The sequence below is a fragment of the Olea europaea genome, chromosome 6 (genome assembly GCF_002742605.1).
Source record: "Olea europaea var. sylvestris chromosome 6, O_europaea_v1, whole genome shotgun sequence".
In the NCBI taxonomy this organism is placed as follows: Eukaryota; Viridiplantae; Streptophyta; class Magnoliopsida; order Lamiales; family Oleaceae; genus Olea; species Olea europaea.
This window is the reverse complement of record NC_036242.1, coordinates 18,230,354-18,256,264: the sequence shown is the minus strand read 5'-3', so window position 1 is coordinate 18,256,264 and position 25,911 is coordinate 18,230,354. Positions and strand designations below refer to the sequence as shown.

The window sequence follows — 25,911 nt, the reverse complement described above, 5'->3', positions numbered from 1 at the left end:
AATAACTCTAAACACCTACACTAAAGTGCATAATGTTGTCTCGACTCTCGCAGCCTCGCTAACATTTCAAAATCTATACAATTGTCGGCCGATGATGTGACATCTGCCGACCGAAATTTTGACCGTAGCGATCATTTGAACAAGGTACTCTACTAGTCTATGGCATTCCAAAACCATTGAATGTATCATTAGTTGTATTTATATGATGTTGTTATAAATGTTAAAAAATTTAATTATAGTATAGAATCGAATGGAACCGAACGGAACCGAACTCGAACGATTCCATAATTATATTTGGACCCGACGGTTTCATTTACTAGATACTCGAAAATTTTGGTTTGATTCAATTCTCTTTAGAACCGAACCGACCCGCGTCCACCCCTAACTCTAGTAAGTTCCTACGCTATGGTTATATGTATGAGAATAAGTGCATGGTTGAAATTTTAATCTCTTCTTTTTATTTAAATAAAAATAAGTGTATGCCTGATTTTCAAAAGAGGGAAAAAAAAAGTTTTAATATCGTAGACGAAAGGGATGATTAGGATCTTTATATTACCACTATAATTTTTATTATTATACTATTTTTTAATTGTATTAAAGGTCTATATGATATTTGATTTTAAGTGCATCTATACCTGAAACTTTTTTTTTCCGTAATATTTTTATTATCAAAATTTCATTAATTTATACATCTTGCTCTATACAACATTTCACTCCAACAAATCAAGTTAAGTCCATGTTTGATGGTCATTATTTGTTCAAAATAATGTTTGAAATAGTAAAATTTTGAAGAATGTATAGTTAAAAAGTAGAAAAAAAATTTTGAATTTACATACAAAATATTTTATTATATAAATGTGGTTGAAAATAAAAAGGTAGAATAAAAAATTTTAAAATAATGATTAATTAGTCCTTAATATTGATTAAATCAAAGTAAATAATTAATTATAATAACATATTTCATGCATTCATAATTTTTTAACCACATTTCATTAATTTTTATCAAATTTACAAAAAAATCTGATTTTAATATTTACTTAACGAAAAAGCTCAAAAAATAGGGCTGGTCGTAGTGCCCCACAGGAAACCCTGAGGTTTTCTTATAAGTCTATATAACTATATGTTTCGTGGCCGTTGGTGTCAGAGAGATTGAATAGAAAGAGATGGCGGTGTCTGGCGGTCGACGGAATGGATTTCTCGGCGGCGATGAGGAGGACCCGACTCTGTTCGAGGAAGAAGGCGTCGAGATCGCGGAAGAGGACGATATCGATCACTCCGATATCCCTCTCCACCTACGCCCCTTAGTCGCCGCCGCCGAGTCTGGCGACCTCAATGCCCTTCGTCAAGCCCTTGGTATTATATATATGCTATCATATTTATTATGTACTCTCTTTTAAATTTTCAAACTTCGCTATTTAATTAATATTTTCAGGTTAGGCAATTATAAGTATTTTTCAGTGAAATTTTAATTTAGAATATATAGTCTGAAATTGATTTTCGTTTATAAGTTATGTTGAATCTTATTGTTATATTATTTATTTCATTTTTATACTGCTATTTATCTTTTTATCTTACTTGTATCAATTTCATTTATTTTATCTTTTTCTTCACCCTTACCTCTTGATTTTTTTGTTGGAGTAGCACGAAACTGTTACGCCACTGTGCAGTTAAAATTATGGTTGAGCTTAACTAGTAACTAATCAAATGAATTCAAGATAGTTCTTCAATGTGGTATTATTCTTCATTCGTTTGAATTTTTTTAGCATAAATACATTTCTCTTATTGATTGTATGAACTTTGACTTTGTTTTTTGATTATGTATAGCAGTGTTAAAAGCTTTGAGTTTCTCTTGTGGTACTTGCTAAAAAATACCCTTGAACTTCTTCCTGGTTGGCTAATTACATTGGCATATCTAATACCAAAACTAAACTATTGATGCCCTGGAAAACTTTTATTTAGGGTGCCGTCTTCTACGTGAACGGACCATATTTATATGAATGATTACTCAAACTGGTACTTTTTGGATGAAGATGTCTTGCTTTGGTGCTTTATGTGCAAAGTGTTAGATTACATACACGTGCAGCATGCTGATTGACCTGTTGGTTGAACTAGTGCTTATGGTAGGGAACTGTTCCAGTTTGGTGAACCGTGTTCGGTTTACAAACATGGAAGCTATATTACTCCTTTGCTCATTTTTTTGTGTCTAAGTTTATATTAGAGAATTCTTAAAGCTCTTGATGATTTAATTGAAACTGTATCTTATGAAAGAACGTCATTTGATGAAGGACATGCATCTTAGCTTGTTACCAAAAAAAATAAAAGGTAATGGTGCCTTCAATTTGCTGTAGCACGTTTATCTTTAAATAGGGAAGTTGTATATCATGATGTCATCTTCATCTTCGCTAGCTGGTTTACCTTTTTATCTATACTACCTTGAAGACATATGCTTGCTTATCATATATTTGTGGATTAAAAAACAGGGTTTAAATAGGCAAATTTTTTATCTTCATCCTTCTAAAAACCCATTTGTGAATTTTTGGATTCAGATAATTTTGATGGTAGCATTGATGAACCAGTTGAAGATGGGGACACTGTTCTTCACCTTTCTTGTTTGTATGGTCATTTGTCTTGTGTACAGGTAAAATCATTTGAGTCTACTGATTGATTCACAATTGCGGCTGTTATTGTAATTTGGTCATTTTATTTATCTATTCATGTTGCAATGGAACGGAATCTGATAGTACCTATTTATAATGACTCGTAAATTTGTTATTTGAAGCAGTTTTTACTGGAAAGGGGAGCTAACTTGGAGGCAAAGGATGAAGATGGAGCAATTCCATTGCATGATGCCTGTGCGGGAGGTGGGCTATCAACTTTCCTAGCTACTTAGCCTATCATATTTTATAGAATTTTTAATATCTTTTTATCTTTTCCTCCTGAAACATCTCAACAGGATATACAGAAGTTGTCCAACTTCTTCTAAATAGTGCTAATGATCCAGATTGTGTCAAGAGAATGCTAGAAACTGTTGACATGGAAGGTGACATGGTGAGTCCTTTTCTTGAACATATTCAATTTAGGTTTCTACATTGAATTTGCTTGCCAAAAGAGTTTCTATTAAACCAAGTACAGTTGTTTTCCGAAAATTGAATAATGTTATTTCTATTTGGTTTATTTCTGTAGCCCCTGCACCATGCCGCTAGAGGGGAATACGAGAATGTAATAAGATTATTGCTAGCTCATGGAGCTTCTCCAACTGCAACAAATACCTATGGGAAGGTTAGCGTCTGCCCATCACTCTGAGAATCTTGATATCTTTACTGTCGTGTTTCTTATTGTCCGATGTTGGCAGACTCCGATTGAGCTCACTGATCCTGGAACTGAAGCTAGGAGAATTTGTGGTTATTCCCAATTGGATATTAGAACTTAAGGTTGCATATCAATCTGTACCCATAACTTGCAGCTATGTACTGGCTTTGTTTATTAAGGTTTAAGGTTGCATATCAATCTGTACCCATAACTTGCAGCTATGTACTGGCTTTGTTTATTAAGGTTTGTCGGCTCCCACAAAACAAATGTTGGCTGCATTTTTGCCTTATAGTCGTAACCAGTTTTAAAGCGATATTGTGATACGTGACCTGTACATATATTCAAGTGCCTTTTTATTATCGTTGCTCAAGAATGAGTATGATGTGTTATTTTCTTGCAAAGAGAGGTCACATTCGGGAGGGGTATATGCCATTTGAACTTTGGAGTATAGCAATTGCCCTCAACCTCAGTTAGGTAAGTAAGGTTCATCAGGATAAGTTTGCTTCTTGAGCATATTCATAAATAAGTTTATAAATAGAATTTTTTTCATTCATCCTAGTTATAAGTTGCTATTTTGACGGTATTGTAAGATTTACTTTGAAATGAGTAAAATTTTTTTCCTTTTTTTTGTAGAAAACATCATATTATGATTGATAGAATAAGTTACTTGAAATTGAGTCCCTGTTTTTGTGGTCATTATTTAAAAAAAGAACAATATTTTGAATAGTGATTTTTAAGAGTGTGGATGAAAAATTTTGAATTTACATACAAAATTTTTTGTTTGAATGTATGATTAAAAATGAGCATGTAGAAAAAGAGTGAAAATAATGATTTTTAAACATGGGCTAAGTTTTACATATTCAAGCTTAGTCAAACCAAAGGTTACAATACAATTGTAATTTCATGACTCTTTAAAATGCAATAATTATGGTCTGATCCACCAGAAATAAGATTGAAGCTTCATGATCTAATGATAATTGCAGAAATTAATCAAAAACCAATATGGGTAGAAAACCATCCCTTCTATGTCTCAATATACATGTAACTATATGTTGTACATCTGTTCATCAAGGGGAGCTCTTGAGACAGGGATAATTGAATAACTATCGTGTCCAGGTCTACTAATCTTGCACAGCATTTTTCGGAAAAACCTTTTGAATGAATCGTAAGAAGCGTTGAGAGTAGAATGTAGGGTCGACAGCAGATATCGATACTGAGTCGAATTGAATAGATTTATATGCATGTTCAATCTTCTTACTCATGTTGTACTCTTGAAATATGTCAATAATACCCAAGTATAAGACGACGTCGTACACCTCCTCCTGAAACATTTGCCTATCGCCTTTCCCAGTGACGTGCTCTGCTCTAGCAGGCATATTCACTCCAAGCTGGATTTGGAGTCTGTTGAGGGAGACCAAGTAATGATCATTTCAATTTATGACCGTCAATGGACAGAAATAGGAAATTAATCCAAATCTCAGTAAATTTACGTCAATCTTCTTAAGTTCATTCGTCCATCTCCTCAACTCATGTTTGGCATGCAATATTATACAATAAAGACAAGAAACACAAGAAGATTTTAACTTCTATTTCTTTTTCGATTACCGTGTATTTCACCTTACCAAACATACCATTACGATTTTGGTTACTTCTCCTTCATAATTAAAGTCACGTTTGGGTGTGTTTTAATCTAAAAAAGAAGCCACGCTCTCTATTTGCTTAATCACAACCATCTTCACGTGGTAAAAACATGCTTGTGATTTTAGATGTTTGATCAATGCTTTTAATCTTGTGGACACGCTTCATTGACTAAATCAGCAATGCTTCAACCTGTCTTTAATATGTTTCTAAATTTCAGTAAATATGCATTTTGTTGCCGGAGAATTTATCTTATGCAGAAGATAAGTTACTTCGAGACACCAGTTATATCAATTGGAATGCCAATCAAGAACGAAATGCAGTTGCTTATGGCAGAACCTAAACAGAAATGAAAGAAATATTACGTCTTAAAGTTTCATGGAAATACCTTGCTGTACCAGGAAGGAGAAGATCCACTTCCTCACCTCCAGTTGCAGCCGATGCTCGTAATCGGCTACCTCTAATATGAGGGCCAATAACAACACTATTATCATCAGCTCCGCGAGGGACCAAAACAAGGCCTTGTGGAGATATTTCGTCATCCACAGACTCTGAGGTAGTACAATCAGCAGTTGAAAGTTATAAGTTCGTTGTCAACCGCATGGGAATGTAGATTTTGTGATCCTGAAAAACAGATCTAATTCTACAAAGAGCCATACTTAATGTACAGAAGAAGTTTTTTCAGAATGCTGCCAGAATACACACATAGGGGAGTGGGTATGGTATTTTTTGGCAAATTTTTTTTTATGGTGGTGGGCCCCACGTCATGAAACTATTCTAGCAACATTCTGGAAGAAGTTATTCTGTACATATGGATTTATCCTTCTACAAAAGAACTAGCCGCACTCAAATGAATCCCTTCCGAGAAATTTATATCCTGCTAATTAATATTAGGACACCATTCAAATGAATCAGCAAAGATTAAAATTATAAATTGACACAGCTATCCCCAAAAAATGGTGAATTTAGCAAAGTTACTTAAAAGTACCTTTTGACGCTTGGCCAAACATGCTCTTAAGAGGCCAACAGTCGTTTTTCTCATATTTTTTTTTTATCAAGATAGTGATTACTGGTATAATTACCGGGTCTGGCATAATGCGATGGTCTTGGCAACTAAAACATTGCTTGACTATAGATTCTTTTATTACGTCCATATAACTAATAAACATATAAAAGGCAACCAGCATATCAGAATTTAAATGCATTCACAATTTTTATGCTCAGGTTCACGAGGCTATTAACAACACTATGGAACATAAAACCAACCTTCTTCTGCAACAATTCCCAATCCATCAACTGACATCCTCTGGCTGTAAGACATAAGAGAGCGTAGGTTTTGGGGTGCTCGATAATGAACACCTAGCAAGAGGCTGTAATCCATTATGTTTTGTGCTTCCAAGAATTTGCTATCTATTTCAATCTGCCTGCATAGAGTAGAAACAATTAGAAGCACAAGCAACTGTATAAACTGCACAAAAACTTGCACACGACGTATTCTTGAAACCACGGCAGATCCAGAATTCAACCAAAGGGGGGATCGCATAATTTTTTAATACAAACTTAGAAACTATGAGGAAATTTTATTTATTTAAAAGAAAAAATGCACCTAATTAAGGGGTCACAGTCAGCCTTACCCCCACCATATGCATATGATCAATACATTACATTAAGATGAAAAAGAAATGACAACAAAAAGTATCGAAAACAAATGCAAAAATGAACATTTAGGGGTGAGTACCATTCGGTTATAATGGAAGAAAATGACTTGGCAGTCATAGGTTAGGTTATTTATTTACCATTCATTCACTGACAAATAGAGTTGAAGAAGAATGGCATCATGTGTTTAAGCATGGCAAGTTTTCAATCTCGATACATGCTTAGTTGTACAAGCTGGTTAGCCGAGTAGAAATTTTAACCTTTGTTAAAATTTTAGAAGAAGTGTCCAATTCCAACTAACAAATTCCAAGCATGCAAATGCAACATATGGATATTCGTCGAGCATAGACACAGTCACAAGTAATAATACTAAAACACGATAAGGAAAAGAGATTAGGGTTGGGTTTAATTGTTCAAAGTTCAGACTACCTAATTCTTTGCTGGACGCTTATGAGTTTATGGGTTACAGCAATTGGGTTAATAGGTTATTACAATTGAGACTTATAGCAGCAATTGGGGATTAAGCTTAATTTGGGTTGGGCTAAAGATTTGTTTTGGCCTCGACTAAGTTTTAAATTTTATTTTATTTTTTTCACATTGTTTTTCATCTGGGCTTGTGCTGCCCCGGGGAAATCCCCCTATATAGTTCAAACTTCTTCCTGCCATGGACTTTCTAAAAGCCCTTAACAGTTGATACAGCGGATTAAAGGAGGAGAAAAACAAAAACAAAGATGAAATCATAAAATTTAAGATATTTCAATTTTATATCTCCATTCTAGGCTATATTTACTTCTTGTATCAGAATTCATTTATTACCAAAATGGAAGACAATGAACAATGAGATTAAGATAGACCAGGTATGCCTTTATGGCTACGAGATAGGTTGTTAAAGGTCAAGATCTCATCCTTCTAAAGAGGTCCCTTTTATAATAGTGACATGAGTTTGGTAGAGCATGTTAGAAGTGGGAGGCAAAAAGAAAATCAATGAGTGGCCCATTGCAAAATTAACTGTCACCAAATGACAAGCAACCCATTGCATCTTGTTAGTGTGGACCAAAGGAAGATTAAAGAGTTAAAAAGAAATGGTGCAAGCAAAAAGAAAATAAATCCTCACGAGTCCCCACTTACTGTAAGAGGGCATCTCTCCAAGAAGGTTCCAAGTAAAAGCAGTAATTCAAATCCAAATCCTTAAGTATTGTGCTCTCGTCAATTTCAACCTTGTTGGCGGAACGTCCTAATGAAGAACCTTTCAAATCAAATCTTCGATGGATTCTTAATTCTGTGCAGAACATATTCCCCATGACTACGAAACGAAACTGCAAATTAGGAAGCATTAAAAAGTTTTCCATTAGAGTGTGGCTCAAATCATCTTTAAAGCGAGGTATTGTGGAACAGTGAGCAAATCTGTTAAGCTGTACTCAACTAGTTTATTAATTAAATTGCACCAATGAGTCCAAGATCTATGTTTGTCCCTCAACAAGAGAAGAAAAAGTTATATTTCACCTTCGTCCCCAGATAGAAAAAGTAGGGTGTGCTCTTGATGTAGAACACTAACAGACAGAAAACAAGACTTGTAGAAGAAGCAGACAGACAAAGAAGCAGACAGAAGAGAAATAATTATTAGAGAGACGATTGTCAGTTTATTCAATAATAAAATCTTAGGTATTACAATGCAAAGACCCTCTTTATATAGGATTTGAACTAATATAGTTTAAGTAAGAAACACCTAATAAAATACCAGAAAATTTATTAAGCAAAACCTAATTACTTTTCTTAAAATAAGCCTCTAAACTTGGAAAATCTTCATATAATATTATCTAATAGGATGTCCATCAGCTATTGCTATAGGTAGAGGTAGCACGTGGAATGATTAATCATTTTTTACTTCATTTCGAGAATGAAAGTATGAAGTAGATATTCTATTAACTTGTAGAATAAAATTTGTCAATAAAATTTTGGAAGTGTTGAGGAAATATCACTTGCTGGGAGGCAGGTAACAATGTTCTGAGCACTGGTGATATGAGATTACTGACTGAAAATACTAAAATATTCAGCAACCAAAAGCAGTGGCAAGTATGATTTAGAAATTGTCATCATAGTATATCCATGAATCACAGCAAAATGATCTTCTGAGTGTCACATGTGCATTACCTTTTGACCGCTAGAAGGTTTAATCCTGTGAAGACCAAAAAATTTAGTTATGAGAGTGTTCTCTTGCGTTTGTACATGATGATGATAGTCCAGGAGCATCCGTAGCAAAACCTACATGTCAGACCAGTGGTAAGTATAAACATCAATTTCTGAAAATGCAGAAGAATGGGTGACAGTAGATATTCATTAGCTTATATTACAAAATGCCACTTAAAATGGTGCACTTTCTCGAGAATTATCTGTTTCAAGTTCCGCCATTATGTCACCTCGATCTCTTCGCATCATGCCCTTTACAGTCACAGCCCGAAAGACAATTTCGTATTCCTCAAGTTCTTGTTAATTCATGTTTCCAAAAATGCTCAAAGTTTCACATATGTTGTAGCGTTCTAATTGTTCTCAATGGTTTAGAATTTTACCAGACTTTTAGCAAATTAAAATCAATTTGAAGCATATAAATGAAATACAGTTCTTTAGGAACCAACTATTGGAAAGACATTATAGCATGCCTCGTAATTTTTCCTATAAAATCCTCATTTTTCTTTTCTCCATTTCTTCAGTTCAGTGCCCTTTTTAATCTCTTATTTTATATAACTCAACTGACCACCAGGGAAATTTCCGAGGGTTAAACAGACGGTTCATGGAAAGAACCATGTCCTGTCCTGGGTAAATTATTTTAACACGTCTTCCATACTTCAAAACTCCAAACCCTTCCCATCCCCACCAAAAAAAAAAAAAAGGGAAAGCAGAATTTAGAAACAGTTTGCCAACGAAGAATAAGAAGTTTGAATTTAAAGCTAGCCAAAATGGTTCACAACAAGATCAAACCTTGACTTCGAATTTTCGCAATGTCTTGATCATGAAACGGTCATCTTGGGATAGGAAAAAGACACTACCACTTTTCCCAGGGGAAGAAAGTTCCCTGAGGGCATCATTACCACATATGGACATCATGTAGTCGGCCGCATCAATCTTAAACATCTCTCTCAAATTCCTGCAAGGAAAAAACAAGCCTTCTGAATTTCTCAAACGACGTGTATCAAATCCTCAAAGAAAAATCAATACCAAGGCGTGTGAATGATCTTACTGATACGATGTCTGGAAGGACAAGGAATGTCAACAACAAAAGAAAAAATATGTAACAATGAGACCAAAAGGTGCTTACAATTTGTTTGAACCGAGTAACAAATAATATGGACAGAAACTTTATCCATATTCCTTTCTACTTGTGTAGATTATTAAGCATACATACTAGTTTTGGTGCATACACATGTTAGAAATACACGATAAGAATGACGGTAATCTGTCATCAGAAACAGGATAGCTATATTCATCCATCACATGTCTAACTTGTGCCTAATCCAGGCAGTCACAATAAGACCATTTGACAGTATCTGCAGATATGAACAATGAATTTGCTCTGTGATTGTTTTCCAACAGCTTGCAGATAAAAGTGAAGAAATAGAAGCACCATCAATAAGTCAAAGAACTTCACAAGCAGATAACTACAGAAGGAAATTGCATCAATTGGAGAGAGAAAACTTCACATGATATTTATTGATGTCAAAATGGGAATTACTAACCTGAAAACCATTGGGCAATAATCTTTCCACTTGAAATCCTCCGACCTATGAGGAGGTGTCAGTTGTGACCCATTTTTAGGAAAATTCATCCAAAAGCTGGCATGAGGGCCAAAATCAGTTGCCCGAACTTCTCGTCTTTGTATGGGAGTAATTTTCCCAACAGTATATCTGGTCATATTCTAGTAGCTCTTTAGTAATAGTTTGGGTAAAAGGTGAAAAAACAATTATTCGGAAAAGGTGAATATAAGGCATAGGAATGTGATTACAATTTCAAGCAAATATATTAAGCACATAGCCATCTCCAAACTGCTGGGCAACATATGCAGGATTTTATAAACACAAATTAAACAGCAATATTATCACAGCAGGCGAAACTTCATAAGTACAGCGGTGAATCCAAGAGTTTGGCTTTTCTTCTCTTTCTTTCCTTTTGTGTGTGTGATGGGGAGTAGGGCAGACAGAAAGCGAAAGAGAAAGGTTTTTGGAGAATTTTTAATGTATAGATAAAATGTCATTTCCTTAATGCTCGTTTAGACTTTTTGGCATTTGCAAACCAGAAAAACAAGTAAATGTCAAAATATTGTGTATGTGCATCTCTCTCTCTCTCTCTCTCTCTCTCTCTCTCTCTCTCATATGTGTGTGTGTGTGTGTATTATTTTCTTTTTCCTCACGGGGAAATCATATACCATTGTCTATATTCACACCAAATATAGTGTCACGTATAGCATTTCCATTGAAAATCTTGCATAATTTCTCTGTCACAAGATAAATGCATCTTTAACAAGGTAAGTTTCATAACATGACATCTAGTCTTTTCCAATTCCTTATGCAACTTTTAACTTCACTAGCCATTTTGAGCCTTGACGACTCTACACTCATTGCCTATAGGATGTGAGTTCTGGAGGCTTTAAAATCTCATTACAGCTGGGTTTGCGAAGATTTAGACCAAGATTGTTCTCTGTCATTTTTGTACAACCTTTCCCCCCTTTATTTGTGCCATAACGACCCTCTGTATTTAGTTGTGCCATTGTCTCAGCAAGCACTCAATTTAACTCTCCACAAGCAAGCAGAAATTACATATGTAGGAAATCTTGAATCTTGTTATTGGTCAAATATGAACTCACTAACTAGATTATAATCCTAGGAGGTCTCTCCACCCATTACCGATAGAGTCTTGTCAATTTGCCAAAGGGTCATCTGGTCTGAATTTTGGATGCCAAAACAGCTGTTCTCCTTTTCCATTATAGTCTATTTTCTTCATTTAACAACTGATTTTTCATGTAGAAATAGATATACTTCCTTCGACATGACAGAGTCACAAGTACATAAACTTTTGAAGGAGAACATGTATATACTTTCTGTTATGAGTCAATGATAGTGATCTACAGGAATTTAAATGATATTTTCAAGGAAAAAAAATGAAAAATGAACATATGGAAGAATGCACATTCACCAAGAGACCAGACCTCGTTAGAGAAGAGAAAAAAAAAAAAAAAAAAAAGAAAAAAGAAAAGAAGAAGATCTGTGAAAATGAAGAAGCAATCTGCACTAGTGATGAAAAATAGTAAATACCTGATCCCAAGCTGCAAACTAAGCATCAAATCGTAACTCCTGTGGCCTTTAATGATTTGTTCACCTGGCCTCTTAATCTCCCTTGCAAGTTTCTTTTGCCGTTTTTCTGCTCTTCTAGATAATGGCGAAAATCGATTGCTTAAAACGAGCTCATTGATTAGGACACCTTGCATATACTCTCTTTCCAAGATTGGAGAATTGATGTCATCCTCATTATCTTTAACTTCTAAAACAGACTCAGATATGCTCGACTGTGAATCGTGTCCAATGACTTTCTCAATGGATACCTCAAGACTCCAACGTCTTACCAGAGATACATTTTCGGGGCGGTGTTGTTCTAGATTTAATAGGTTCCCTTTGGAGAGCTTAGATGAATTCCGACGAAAACCTCGGTTCCTACCAACTTTAATACCTCCCATATCTACCGACGTAGCATGATGAAAATAGGAAACCTGATTCTGTTTTCTCAAATCTGGCAGCAGTCCTTGTTTTCTTAAAGCATTGAGGTATAATTGCTGACCAGCTGGAACCTTGCAGCCTTTTGGATAGAAGGTTCCCTTTCCATCCTTCAGGCCTCGGGTCCAAGTTCCAACGTAGTAGCCACAATCACTCCATGTGTATACTCCAAATCCATGCATCATGCCATTTAGCCAGCTTCCTTCATACGAGTCCCCATTGGTCCATGTAAGTGTTCCCTTACCTGACATTTTACCCCCCTTCATATTTCCCAAGTACAAGTTTCCATTAGCCCACGTATACTTACCAGGTCCTTCTGGGGTTCCCTGAATCCACGATCCTTCAAAGACATCACCATTGGGATATATTTGATATCCCAAACCATGTTTGAGATTCAACCGCCACCGGCCCCTATAGGACATGTTATCAGGCCTAGTATATGTCCCCGTGCCATGCATATAACCACCTGAAAATTCACCTTCATAGAGAACACCAGATGGCCATTTAAGTTTTCCATACCCATGCCTCATCCCGCATCTCCACTCACCCTCATACTTGCAACCATCAGGCCAGACATAGGTCCCTGAACCCTCAGGTATATTTCCCAGCAGGGATCCAGAATAAGATTCCCCGTTTGGCAATAAGAACTCTTCAGTTCTAGAGCCAGGGGTCTCAAAAGAAGCACGGGAAACCTCTCCATCCAATTCACTTGAGAGGGTTTTGTCACTATACACTATGGCATTGAAAGATCTTGTCTTCTCTGACAAGGGGCGAGCTCTTTCAATATCATCAACAATGGCCAAGGGGCCAGACATGCAAATGCCAGAAAAATTTCAGTTCCAAACAAAGACGAAATGCCCAAGAGAAGTTATCATGAGCTATGAGCTAGAAGAGAAGCATTCGGTATAAAACAATCTCCAGAACTCCTTGTCTTCTAACCTGAGAAAGGAGACATTGATCAATAAATATCACCTTTTGTATACTCCCTCGAAGCTCATGGGTTCAATTATTCAAAAACACCACGAACCAGAAGCTCGCACTTAATAGTCAGGTGATTTAGAGAGAAATTATTCACCCACCATGTCATAAGTCTACAAAAAATATCACTGTCTTTGAACTTAAATAAGTTATATCAAAATGCAAGTTAAGATAACTAAGATCGATAGCATTTAGTTGTTCTCAATGTAACAGAATACATAGAAGATATCTATTTCAATTCAACTTATCTTCAAATAATGAAATTGAACCCGATTCAATTACATAATACTGTTAGAGTGTGTTTGATTGGTATGGAAAATATTACCTAAAAAAAAAAATGTTTTCATTTTTGTGGAAAATAAAAATCATCTCTACCTGAGGAAAATATTTTCCTTAAAAAACAAGGAAAATTAGGTATATTTTCAAAAGTTGGAAAATATTTTCCACGGAAAAAAAATAGCAATCAAACACTCCAAGTAGAAATTTGGGTGGAAAATTGATATTTTTCATGAAAAATAAATGTAATCAAACACGCCCTTAATGAATTTTAAAATTTTAAACACTTTATTACATCAAGAAGTAACCATAATCTTTATTTTAGGAAATAGTAAGTCAGAAAAGAAACAACCAGCACGATAATCATATGATCTTACAACTTTTGCTAGCAGATTTCAGACTTCCTTTCTCCGTTCACCTTTTTCCTATAAAATGTCAGCGGACAAAACAAGAGTGTGTGTGTGTGTGTTAGATAACTATATCTTTAAGCAACGGCAGAAACGGGAAAAAAAAAATAATAATCGCAATAATTTGATCAAAAAATAGTCAAAAAAATCTGAAAATTTTGATCCAATCTTGAAACTGAAAAATATGACAAAAATTAAACCAATAATCAAGATTCCATATGGTCTCGAGTTTCATCTTCAAGCTTTATTTACTGAAACATAATTAAACGATACACGCTTATATTAATATGCATTTGCAAAGACAGAAAGAATTATACCTAAACAGGGACAGAGCACGATCGACGAAGGAGGACTGATTCTTTTATTTTATTTTTTTCCTTTTCCAGTAATTTTTCAGTTAAGTGAAATCCAAATGGCTCAAATCCAAGACTTGAAATAGCTTAAAACTGCAATTATCTATTGTCTAACTTTACAGGTAACACTCTCCGTTACTGCCTATGATTTATTAAACAATATTTTATTTTTGTGTCAGCAGACCATATATGCAGTCACTTTCAGGAGTGTGACGCGTATTATTTTTATTGCTTTTGAGAGTTGCTATATGTACAAATAGAAATATTGTTTTTGCCTGTTTAAATCACATTAATGTAAAAATGAGAATGAAAAATATAATTATTATGGACGAGATAAAAAGTCAAATATATTGACTTGATATGATGAATAACGATCATATTTTTATTTTAATAAAAAAATAATGGGCCTCAAACAAGGCCTTCATTTTCATACCTCCAGGATATATTTTCATATTTTGACTAATATTTATTTTATTATGAGTTCACTTTTTAAATTCTTAAAAATTATAATCATAACAAACGGGGTATAATACGGATTAATGATCAGGTCGAATTTGATAATTGTATACTTGAACAATTGAACTTATAGACTAATGGTGCATCAAATTATATAAGATTTAAAAAAGAAAAAATCTCAAGTGATTATTTCCTATTTGATGATCATTATTGAGAGAAAAAAATAATATTTGTGATTTTTTGAAGAATGTGCTGTTAAAAAGTAAGAAAATTTTTTAGACTTACACACAAAATATTTTATTGAGTAAAAATGATTGAAAATGAGCATGAGAATTAAAAAGTTTTATGTTACAGGGAGACAAACAGTTTAATTCAATGGAATCTAATTCAAAATTCCAAGACACGTTGACTTTAATTGCGTTTCCCTTTTAGATGCTAAAATTTAACATCTTTTTTTACATATCAATTGACCAATCAATTTAAGAGTGGTTTGAATAGTTTAAGACGTAGAGTATTACAATCATTGTACATTAAAAATAAAGAGTGAGTTTGAAAAAGTTAAAATAGAGTTTTTTGAAACTTATTTTTAAGTATTGACTTTTAAAATAAAGAACATTTTATATTTAGAGAGTCTATTGAAGATACTCTTAATAATAATTATTTATCTTGCAGAATGTACGACTAAAATTAGTTTAAATTTGAAAGTAAATTATCATCAACTATAAAGAAACAATATGCATAGAGCACAACAAATAATATTTGAATTAAAAAACCTTTATTTAATGTCTAAGTTATTTTAATATTCAGTTGTTCATATAAGTAAAACATTAAAACATTATTACAAAACCTCTTTAAATATTTGTGCTCCCCGAGGCACAGCTCAACTGGTGGATCAATCAATATTGGCTTGCTTCCAGCGGCAAGGTGGAGAGTTCGATTCCTGGTGTGAATCTGCGGCCAAAACATTTGGTATGGAGCAATTACTGTGGAGGAGGGTCTCTTGTGCGCAGAAGTGTACAGTCAATGAGAGGAACTTGTGATCCAGTTGAAGCATATCCCGCGATTTACCCCCTCCAAGGTTCTAGGGGTATGGGTCTTGGAGGTCCAGGATTTAGTTTGGCGTAAGTTAGGATACCTGGATATAAAAAAATAAAAAAATAAATAAAAAAAAAACCTCTTTAAATATTTTGTACGAAAAACGAATATGCCACAATCTCTTTATCAAAAGACAACTCTTATGGTCATAGATTATTGTTCTCTCTGTAGAGAGCCGTCGGCAAAAAAATTTAAAATATCTATGTGGTCTGTCGTCACAATATTTTTATTTTATAATATTTCAACGAGTAGGGGCGTAGCAGGTTGGGGCCATTTGCTATTGGGTTCCAATTCGAGTGATTTTCCAACCTAAGCACCGAAACATGTGACTTTTGGCTTTTCCTTGTATGGCATTTACTCAATTGACTTTGTTCTGAAGACTGTCCGCACCTCACACCGCACAGATCACCCGAATGCATTGACCACCGTCCTTTGCTCATCATTTGGTCCCACTAAAAATCTAATGTTTCCAAAAGGTCTTCGTCTTTTTGGTTGGTTAATCCGTCTTGATTTTTAGTATTGATACTTGAGTCGGTTGAAGACAGTAATAATGTTTATTTATGTTCTAAGAATTTAAAATTTATGTGTAAATCTAAAATATTTCTAGATTTTTTAACAACATATTATACAAAAAAAACGCTATTACAAAATAAATTATTCTCAAAATATGGGGCTCAAACGGGGCTTAATCTACCCATCCCCACAATCACCCCTACCCACACCCACCTTTGCTCACTAGTTCGCTGACATCCCCTTTTATAGTTTTTGGCATTTACTCGCCGACGACTTCTTCATTGGGGAACAGATCGTCGCTCGACAGTCGGCTCGAATAGTAGAGATAGAGGGAGAAACATAACGACCATTGGATAACATCGATTCAGCATCGTCGACGACTGATCATCTTTTTTAGTGGCGACTTAACAGCGATAGTATAATTTAAAACTATTTTTTAAAATTAAATTGAAAAATAGCACCTGGTGAAATGCACAAAGTACACAACCATGCAACTAACTTCAACGTTTGTTGTCAAAAATCTGATTAATTGAATTTGTGATCAATTCGAAGAACTAAGGTTGGAGAAATTAATGACATGTGACCATATCTCTTGAATTTGCAACATGTAAGCTATGCATATTGATATATGACCTGTGACCTTATGAACACTGATAACTTAAATTAAAATATTTCCCCAATGTGCTGTTAGGCTCCCACCCCTACTTTAATAGCTAGGACGTCTATAAAATATATGCTTTTTGTAGATAAATCCAACATGAAGTATAGTAAGTGTGGGATCATTTTATTTTTAAGTGAGGCCCCCATTTGGAAGAAATTAACACCTAAATTTTAATTTAAGTTAAAGTCAACAAATAATTTTAACTTCATATTTTATGGGACCAACAATTTTTTAGCTATATATTTATCAACTTTTATTAAAATCTACTAAAAATCTTATTTTAATCCCCACCAAACACGGACTATGAAAAACTTTCAAATTTATAAAATTTGTGCACATATCATACCGTTGATAAAAAATAAATCTAATCTAACCATTAGAAATATATTAAGAAAAATAGTACCTACTAGTAAAAATGGTAAAATAGCTTCTTGTTGTAAATATAGTAGTATTTATTAATGACTTCTATATCCCTGCAGTCTAGTCATTATAACTATTGTATCCCTTGTAACCCTAATCATTCCATATAAATACGGGATTTTGGTTCTTAATAAAACACACAAGTCTATAAACTTTTTTTTCTCTCTTCTCTTTTCATAATACGTTATCAGGACGAACCTCTAAAAATTAATATGAGTGAGTTAGAAGGTAATAATTTTTATAAGCATAATTATTTATGGCATATACCAAAATTAATCTTGTGACATGTGAATTTTTTATCAATTCGTACATCCAATTAATGTTTCTACATTGGTTTAAGCAATTAAGCAAGCATATGGATGAGGATTTATGCATAGCTGTTCTAATATCTATTTTACTGTATTTATAATGATTATTTTACTAATGTTTACTAATTTATGTACTAATCAATCATGATTATTTTACTGTACTATGAATCATGATTATTTTGTGTGTATATCATATCTGTATCTATATCCATATCCTATTTGTATAACTTGTTTCTGTGAATTTTATGTAAATTAAATGATGACACTATTTATACATCTATTTGGTCAATCAATGATGAAACCAAATTATCTACGCTAATATTCCAGAAAAATATTATATATTATTATTGAAAGAAAATAATTTTCATCAATATTTTGGAAGAATATTGTATACTATTTTTAAATGAAACAATCTTAATCAGTATTTCAGAAGAATATTGTAATATTGTTGAAAATGAATATTAAATGGTGTTTGGTGTAGATTAAAATTAAATTTTGATAAGAGTTTTTTAAATGTGTGGTTGAAAAGTTGTAAGACCCATGAAAAGTATAGTTAAGATTGATTGTTTGACTTTGATTTACATTAAAATTAAGTTTTAATCCGAACCAAATATGGGCTTATATGTGCATTATTTGTTGTTCCAGAAGTAGGATAAACATTTTAATTAATATTTTAGGAGAATGTTACTTGCTCCGAAAGAGCATAATTAAATATGGTAGAACACAAATTATTTCTAATCTCGAAGAGTAAATCCTTATATAATTTATTATAATAATATTTGACTACTTCTGAAAATCATGAATTATAATTTTTAATATTCCACAAAAATATTGACATATTACTTTTGAATGAGCAATAATAAAATATAACATGCTCTCAAAATAGTACATGTTTCGAAGAATGTTTCATTTTGAATTCATGTTTATCCTTGAAGGAAAACATATAACTAATGTCATAAGAACATTGTGTAGCTTGACTACATACTACATGAATGATATATAATTATATAATGTTTAATCATATTCTTCAAAATCAAATAATTGAATTATATCTTATATTGATTAGAAGTTTAATTTGATTTTATTATTTGGCAAGACCAGTTTAATCATCACTGGATCAATAATGATGCAAAATTAAAAATTCAAATGGATATTTAATGAAGAATCAGAAGATTCTTCAATCCAATAAAATCCTATATGATGCTTGTTATTTTTTATGAAAATTTTTATTAATCATCACTAGCTAAAATATGGACGGAATTCCCTACATTTCTGAAAATCAATCAGAGTGATAAATGAGACCTCATCATCTTCCACGCTGACTATCTAAATATTATTTGTTTGTAATAAATTTGATACAATACTAGATGATTGTATGATGTTCGCAACTTGAAGTTTATGAAATTATTTTTCAAATTTTAAATTGTGAGTAGAATTTTCAGATTATACAATCAATACAATGTGTTTTGTTAATACTAGTAATCCTAAATCTCAACTTTCTAATAAGTGTTAGTTGAGATGTTATAAATGATTTAATACTATTATTTGTTAAACGCCTTCAATTAATTTAACTGAGAACAAAGTACTTCTCATTTCTGTCTAGGGAATATATTCGCTTCATGCCAATATCATAGTTCTCTCTTTTATGATTTGCTTATGGTCAGAGTCTAATTTTTTCATCAAATCATTTGACAGTGCAATTAATCTACTACATTGCACTAAAATGAAAAATAATGAACATCGAGAAAAAAATGCATAATTTTAACCCTTATCTCAAACTGGTGATAATTCATAAAGCAATTTGCTGATTGTCAATTTGATTCGACAATTCTCTCAGCATTATGGGGAGGAATTAAGAAATCAAAAATAACATACAAATACATCATTATATAAATCCTCATAAAAATTAATTCGAACTAGAAGTTCGAAAGATAATTCATTTAGGTGCACTTATGGACCAAAAAGATTAACAATATTTCACGAATCAATTTTAAATACTCCAACACGAATTAATTCCTAGGAGGACAATTCATTAGCATTATTTTGATAAATATATGGCACACCTAAAGCATGATGTATTCGATTCTAATATAAAAATCTCCAAACGAAAATGGAGCAATTAGTAAAGATGTTCTCAATAAGGAGACATATACTATTAATGAGTATTTAGACAAAACATGTTTTAAAACCCCATAAGAGGTTCAGGTACCTAAAATAATGAAACTTGAGTTATGTTCGGATAAAACCAACAAGCGTACATGATCGTAGTACACGTAATAAGATTTGTGAGTTAAGAGTATCGATTACACAATAAATAATGTCTAATTTATAGTTCAATAGTTGTTTATAAAATTCGAAACATGGTGACATCAAAAAAGATAGTTTGCATGTTTTCTATACTAATCCTAAAATAAGAAAGCAAATAAGGTATTTATCTATATGTGAATTTTTGTATTGGAATTGTGAATCCCTCTATTGTTATTTAATTCAATTTTTCAAGATATTCTTCTTCAAGATATATTAAACTTTTGTTTAACATGACCCGATCATATTCTTAGTCTGAATTTATATGAAAAATATGCATCGATTTACAGGATTTATCACACAATTGTGTATGTTATAGATATTATTCTTAACACATATTGTCCATGAGTTGATTTTGCAGTGTTCTAGATTTATTGTAAATATGCTTACACTACAACAAGAAACTTACAATTTAATTGGTGATCAAATAATCAAATAATTCAACGAAAATGCAAAATCAATCAAGAAATACTAAACTAATTGTCTTGAATTGAAATAAACAAACAATAGAGCTCATCATTTATCCAATATAATGAAATTTTAACCTAACATTTTTATTATTAAATCGTAAAAGAATAATTGGAAAAACATCACCCAAAAATAAAGACAGATGGAAGAAGTAGGAGAAATTCATGTTCTTGGTTCAAATATTGAAACTAGGCTATGAATCTTCAATATCATTGTATGATTTGCCTAAAATTGATGTGTAGACTTGTTCTTCACCTTCAAAATATGTAGAATATGATGAAATTTAGGTTGAATGGAGGTTCTCCATGTTTTGATACTTAAAGGATATAAAAAAGATTGCGTTGAGTTGTTGCCAAAACAAAAATAAGGAAAATTGAATATTTCCCATTTTTGTATTGAGGCGTGCGCCTAGCTGGTTTGAGGCATCCTTTTTTCGATCGAGGCATGCACCTCCCTTGCCTAAGTTTCAACAGTCGAACAACTTACAGTATTTTTATCATAACTTTTTTTCACGTTAATCGATTGAGATGATTCAAAGTGTTTCGGAAAGCTTACTCAGAGAGATACAATTCTTTCAGATATGTTATTTTTCCAATTTGAATGTTTGATATGACAAAATTGGGTCTCAATATGACGCTAAAAGTTTCGAAGCATAATTTTTTGTGGTAATTACATAAAACTCTAGAGTTAAAGATTATGGTTCAAAAATCATATGAGTAGTTTAATAGTTCAAAAATCAGATTTTCATCTTTAAATTAAATACCAATTACACCTGAATTTCATTCCAATCCGTCTTCTCTCTCTATCAATTATAATCAATTCTCCCCACCTGTCTCTCTCTCTCCGTGGCAGCTCAAGAAAGGTTTAGGAGGTGATGCTTCTATTTTCACTCTCCCCACCCGAATTCAACCTCACCGGCAACTTTATCCCCAGGTTGTGCCGTCTCTTCCAAACTGTAGCGCAGTGATCTGTGGCCTCATCTTCACCGGTGGCTACAGTGCTCGTCTCGCTGGAGTCTCCACGATCTGTCTCTGCCACCAATTTCTATGGCTGTGGATCTGTTGTCGACATGGTGGATTTGTGGTTGTCGGTCGATGATATTGGATCTCTACTTTTGGATTAATCTTTTGAATCTGTAATGCACCGGTGGTGGCATTGGGCGGGTGAGTTCTGGTTTTGGTTCTAACATTGGGCTGGAGGAGAATAGGGAGGAGGAAAATGGTGGTTGTGGATGGTGGTTTGTGTGTCGGATGGCATGGATGACCCGATCTGGTGTTTTTTTTTTATTATTGTTTTGGTGATTGGTTCCTATTAGTGTGGTGGTGGTTCCAATAGTGAGGGATGGCCGATGGTGTTGTGGTTACTGTGGTGGTTTTACCCATGACGGTGTTGCTGTCAGGTGGCGGTGGTGGTTGTGGCGATGATACTGTTGTAGGCAGAGGTTGTCACAAGTGTTGATGGTGGTTATATGGTCACAGATTATTTGCCTGATTGTGATCATTAAATTGATTAATCAGTGACCAATAGAGACCGATGAAGAAGATAAATTGTGACCAGTTTGACCTAAAAAAATATCAATTTGTGACCGTCTAATGACTGTGACTAATACATAAATTGTGACATATTAATTTTAGATCTGTGACTGATGAACAAATTGTGATCTATAAATTTTTTTAATTGTGACCGTAAAATAATTTGTAATATTTAAAATTATGATTTCTGATTGAAAAATAATGTATGACTAATTAAAATATGAATTTGTGACCAAATTTATAGATATGTGACCTTAATGTATGACAAAATCGAATAAATTGGATACTAATTCAATCATTAAATCTGCAATTTTTTCCTCAATCGTGAATAATTGTCTTCTGTTGCGTGAATAATTGTGTGGGTTTGGGATGTAAATATGTATTTTAAGGAGTTTGTTCAAGTATGGAAACTGGATGCTTAATTTTAAGGATTTAATTGCAACAAAATCCTCTCTCTCTCTCTCTCAATTTTGAAATTAAAAACTTGTCATCTTAAAACTGAAATATAGCATAGTTAATGTAGGGATTATGAAATTTTCCCTAATTTTTTTGGCTAAAAGTTTATTTGTGATAATATTTTGAATATAGTTCATCCTTTTGAGTTCTTTTCTCATACAATTGACCACTATCACTCTTGAATCTTCATCGTGAGTCCAAAATAAAATTTTGAGTATAACCATTTTAGTCCCTAAACTTTGGATTTGCTTTATTTTAGCCCTTTTTTGTTATTTCTTCCAATTTTTCGTCGAAACATTAGTTTTTCCTAATAAAAGTAATAAATAACAAATGAGGCTCTAATCCATCCAAAGAATAACAAAATACCATCATTTAAAACCTTGAATAAGTGTAGAGACTACACTTGCCAAACTCCCAAACTCGAATCTTTGTTTGTGCTCAAACAAAACTAAAATTCAACTATAGAACAAACATGCAAAAATATTTAGTTAGCTAACCCTGCATTTTATCTTAGAATTGAAATCATGATATTAAATCTAAATACAATATCAAGATCATAATACAAAAATCAATGTCTACTTTTCCAAAGTAAAGTTGAAGTATGTTTATGAAGAATTAAGCATAGCATCATGAACTCTTAATAGTCAAATATGTTCTTATCTTCACTCATGAGATTCACACCCCCAAACTTGTTCTTTTCGCTCGTCTCAAGTGTGTGATTTAAAGTTGAATTTTATACTATCCTCACTTCTTTAGTTTAGGTAAATCTCACTAATTGTAGTTCAACATGTCAATAAACAAGGATTCTTCATCAAGTTTGATTGATTCAATTTCTAGGACTTAACCAGGGTAATAATCGCTTAGCAAAAGTCGAATTTCCCTAAATAAGTATTTGGGTCTTAACCAAGACATTTGGTGCATCTTTTATTCCATGCACCTACTTTTTCTGATTTTGTATATTTTTTCTCAATTTCCATTTTCAACACGTTTTTCTTTATATGCAATATTCTCTACATTAAGCTTTCTAAATGGCACATATAACAAGCTTTGGGCCGATAACTCTCAAGTCGGTTGGCTTTAAAGAAATAGGTTTTAACACCCTTATAGGTTTAATAACTTGAGTCATAAATGTTACGAAGGGAAATCTTCAAATAATTTTTTTTTTATCCTTGATTAGTGTAATGTCTATCATTAAACATTATCTAAGTACCCCCAACATCTAACTTAAGACTTTCGTCCAATTTCATCATATTGACCTTAGACAATTCACACAAGATTTTTAATTTCACACATAGAATCCCCATTTATCTTAACATCTTTCTACAACGGTGAAATTTTCCCAAACTATTCTAAATTTAGTCTAGTAATATAAAATATAATGGTATTGGGTTTAGTATCTATGGTCTACTATTTCAATCTATCCAATTATGAAATCAACTCATTCCTACACAATATTTAACTTAATTCATGTGGTCAATATATATGAGGCTTAACATGGAAACACAAGAATTAACCTAAGCATGCAACTATTCACCATTCATAGATTAATTCATAATTCAATATATTTCTCATCGCCAGTCAGGCCAACAAACTTAAGCAAGCACACAAAAAGAAAATTTTTAATCTTGCATTTTGGATATTGGTTGAGTTTTTCAGTTCATCCTTAACTCTCCACAGAATCAGATTTTCATTGTTGTCCCTACCAACAATTTCACTTTCATTTGGCCTGCCCTTGTAGCTCTTCCAAGGTCTGCTTGTTCGCAATCCTTAAAGTGGGAAGGTTGCTTGAATGAATTCTCCATAATGAAGCTTTGCTGCTTATCTCCACGCTCAAGACTATCTCATTAGTATCAAAATCTAGTAAGGCTCGACTTGTAGATAAGAATGATCTTCCCAAGATTAATTGCATCTGATATATCTCTTCTATGTCCAGAATGATGAAGTCAGCTAAAAAAATTAACTCCCCCACCTTGATAAGTATGTGTTTGACTATTCCGTAGGGACGTTTTAGTCATCGGCCTGCCAGCTAATGATAATAGATGTCATCTTAGGATCTCCTAATCCTAATTTCCTATAAAGAAGTAAGGGAATTCAATTAATACTAGCTCCTAAATCAATTAAAAATTTGTATTATGTAAATTTCTTATGAAGTAAAGTAAAGTGAAACTCCTTGTATCTTTAAATTTGGAGGGATCTTGCACTGAATGACTTTTTTGTTCTCTTCAGATAGAGCTATTCATGCTCAGGCAACTCATCTTCTTAGTCAACATCTCCTTTAAGAACTTAGAGTAGTTTGAAATTTGAAGGATCGCGTCAATGAACGAGAAGTTGACATGCAACTTTTTGAGGACTTCTAGGAACTTTGTTAACTGCTTCTCCAGCTTGGTATTTTTCAACATTTGGGGAAATGGAACTGGTTATGCAAGTGCTTTGATAGGAATTCTTACCTCAGCCTATGGATTGTCTAAAAGCATTTGCTCATCCTTCTCTGTTGATTCTTCAGAATACTCCACTTGTTCCTTGTCCTTTGTAGATACCTAAGTACATTCAGTCTCGTTCCTTCTTGTAGTCATTTTCGGTAGTTAAACCCACTTTTAATGTTGATGGCTTGAACCTAAGTAGCGGGATAAATGATGGTGACACTTTAGATTCAAAACACACAACCTCAACTACTAGTACTTGTTCCCGTGGATTTTTCTTTGTATCGCTAGGCAATGTACCCTATGGTCTATTGGCTATTGCAGCTGCTATTTGTCCCACTTGCTATTTCAAATTCTTGATAGAAACCTGCTAATTTTGGAAATTGGTCTCGATCATTATATATATAAAGATAGTAAAATTTTCAATGACGGCCTTCACTCTTGCTAATGTTACTGCTACTATTGGAACCCTAGTGGTATATTCTCATAATTTTGCCCTTGATCAGTAGCCCATGAGAAATTTGGTTGCTTGTTCCAGTCTGGATGGTAATTGTTCGAGTACTTCTGCTGCCTCTAGAAGTTTTGTGCATAACTGCCCTCAACTGACTGACCTATGTGAGTGGAAGCCAAATGGCAGCTTGTAGTGATGTGATCTGCCCCATAACCTATGCATACCGTAGCTAGAATTTGTACCATATTCATAGAATGGGTCAAAGTGTCCTTTCTCGTTATTGCCTCCATCTGTGCTGCCAACATTGTCACTGCGTAAATACTATGTATACCAGCTATTTTTCTTTAGACTTCCCTGTCACTCGACCACATTAATTAATTTTTTTACTTTTCTTTCATGCAATTCATAAGCATCATCCATGTTCACAGTTATTATCAATCCTCCTACTGAA

General features: G+C 33.3%; 2 protein-coding genes and 1 long non-coding RNA gene across 5 annotated transcripts; 2 read left to right on the top strand and 1 right to left on the bottom strand.

Annotated features, from left to right (window-relative positions):
• Positions 1-1,110: 1,110 nt before the first annotated feature.
• On the top strand, positions 1,111-3,397 carry LOC111396057 (tankyrase-1-like; the record flags this gene model as incomplete). The annotated part of the gene is made up of 6 exons (XM_023022328.1): positions 1,111-1,353; positions 2,547-2,638; positions 2,783-2,861; positions 2,954-3,048; positions 3,184-3,279; positions 3,353-3,397. Coding segments are annotated over exons 1-6 (597 nt in total), but the record flags the coding sequence as incomplete, so codon positions are not given.
• Position 3,398: 1 nt separating this feature from the next.
• Positions 3,399-3,685, top strand: LOC111396058. Its single transcript, XR_002702927.1, has 2 exons — positions 3,399-3,431; positions 3,496-3,685. It is a non-coding gene; the product is annotated as an uncharacterized LOC111396058 (long non-coding RNA).
• Positions 3,686-4,256: 571 nt separating this feature from the next.
• LOC111396056 (phosphatidylinositol 4-phosphate 5-kinase 9-like) lies at positions 4,257-14,508 on the bottom strand. Of its 3 annotated transcripts, none has more exons than XM_023022326.1 (10): positions 14,341-14,508; positions 13,969-14,041; positions 11,907-13,301; positions 10,335-10,502; positions 9,580-9,745; positions 8,755-8,865; positions 7,732-7,919; positions 6,214-6,371; positions 5,336-5,498; positions 4,257-4,710 (listed from the first exon to the last, which is right to left on the bottom strand). In XM_023022326.1, the coding sequence occupies exons 3-10, from the start codon at positions 13,175-13,177 to the stop codon at positions 4,431-4,433; spliced, it is 2,505 nt and encodes an 834-aa protein (XP_022878094.1). In that variant the 5' UTR covers positions 13,178-13,301; positions 13,969-14,041; positions 14,341-14,508; the 3' UTR covers positions 4,257-4,430. The 3 variants fall into 3 exon arrangements, with proteins under 3 accessions (XP_022878094.1, XP_022878093.1, XP_022878095.1); XM_023022325.1 differs by having other exon boundaries at positions 13,994-14,041; XM_023022327.1 differs by lacking the exon at positions 13,969-14,041.
• Between the last annotated feature and the right edge of the window lie 11,403 nt (positions 14,509-25,911).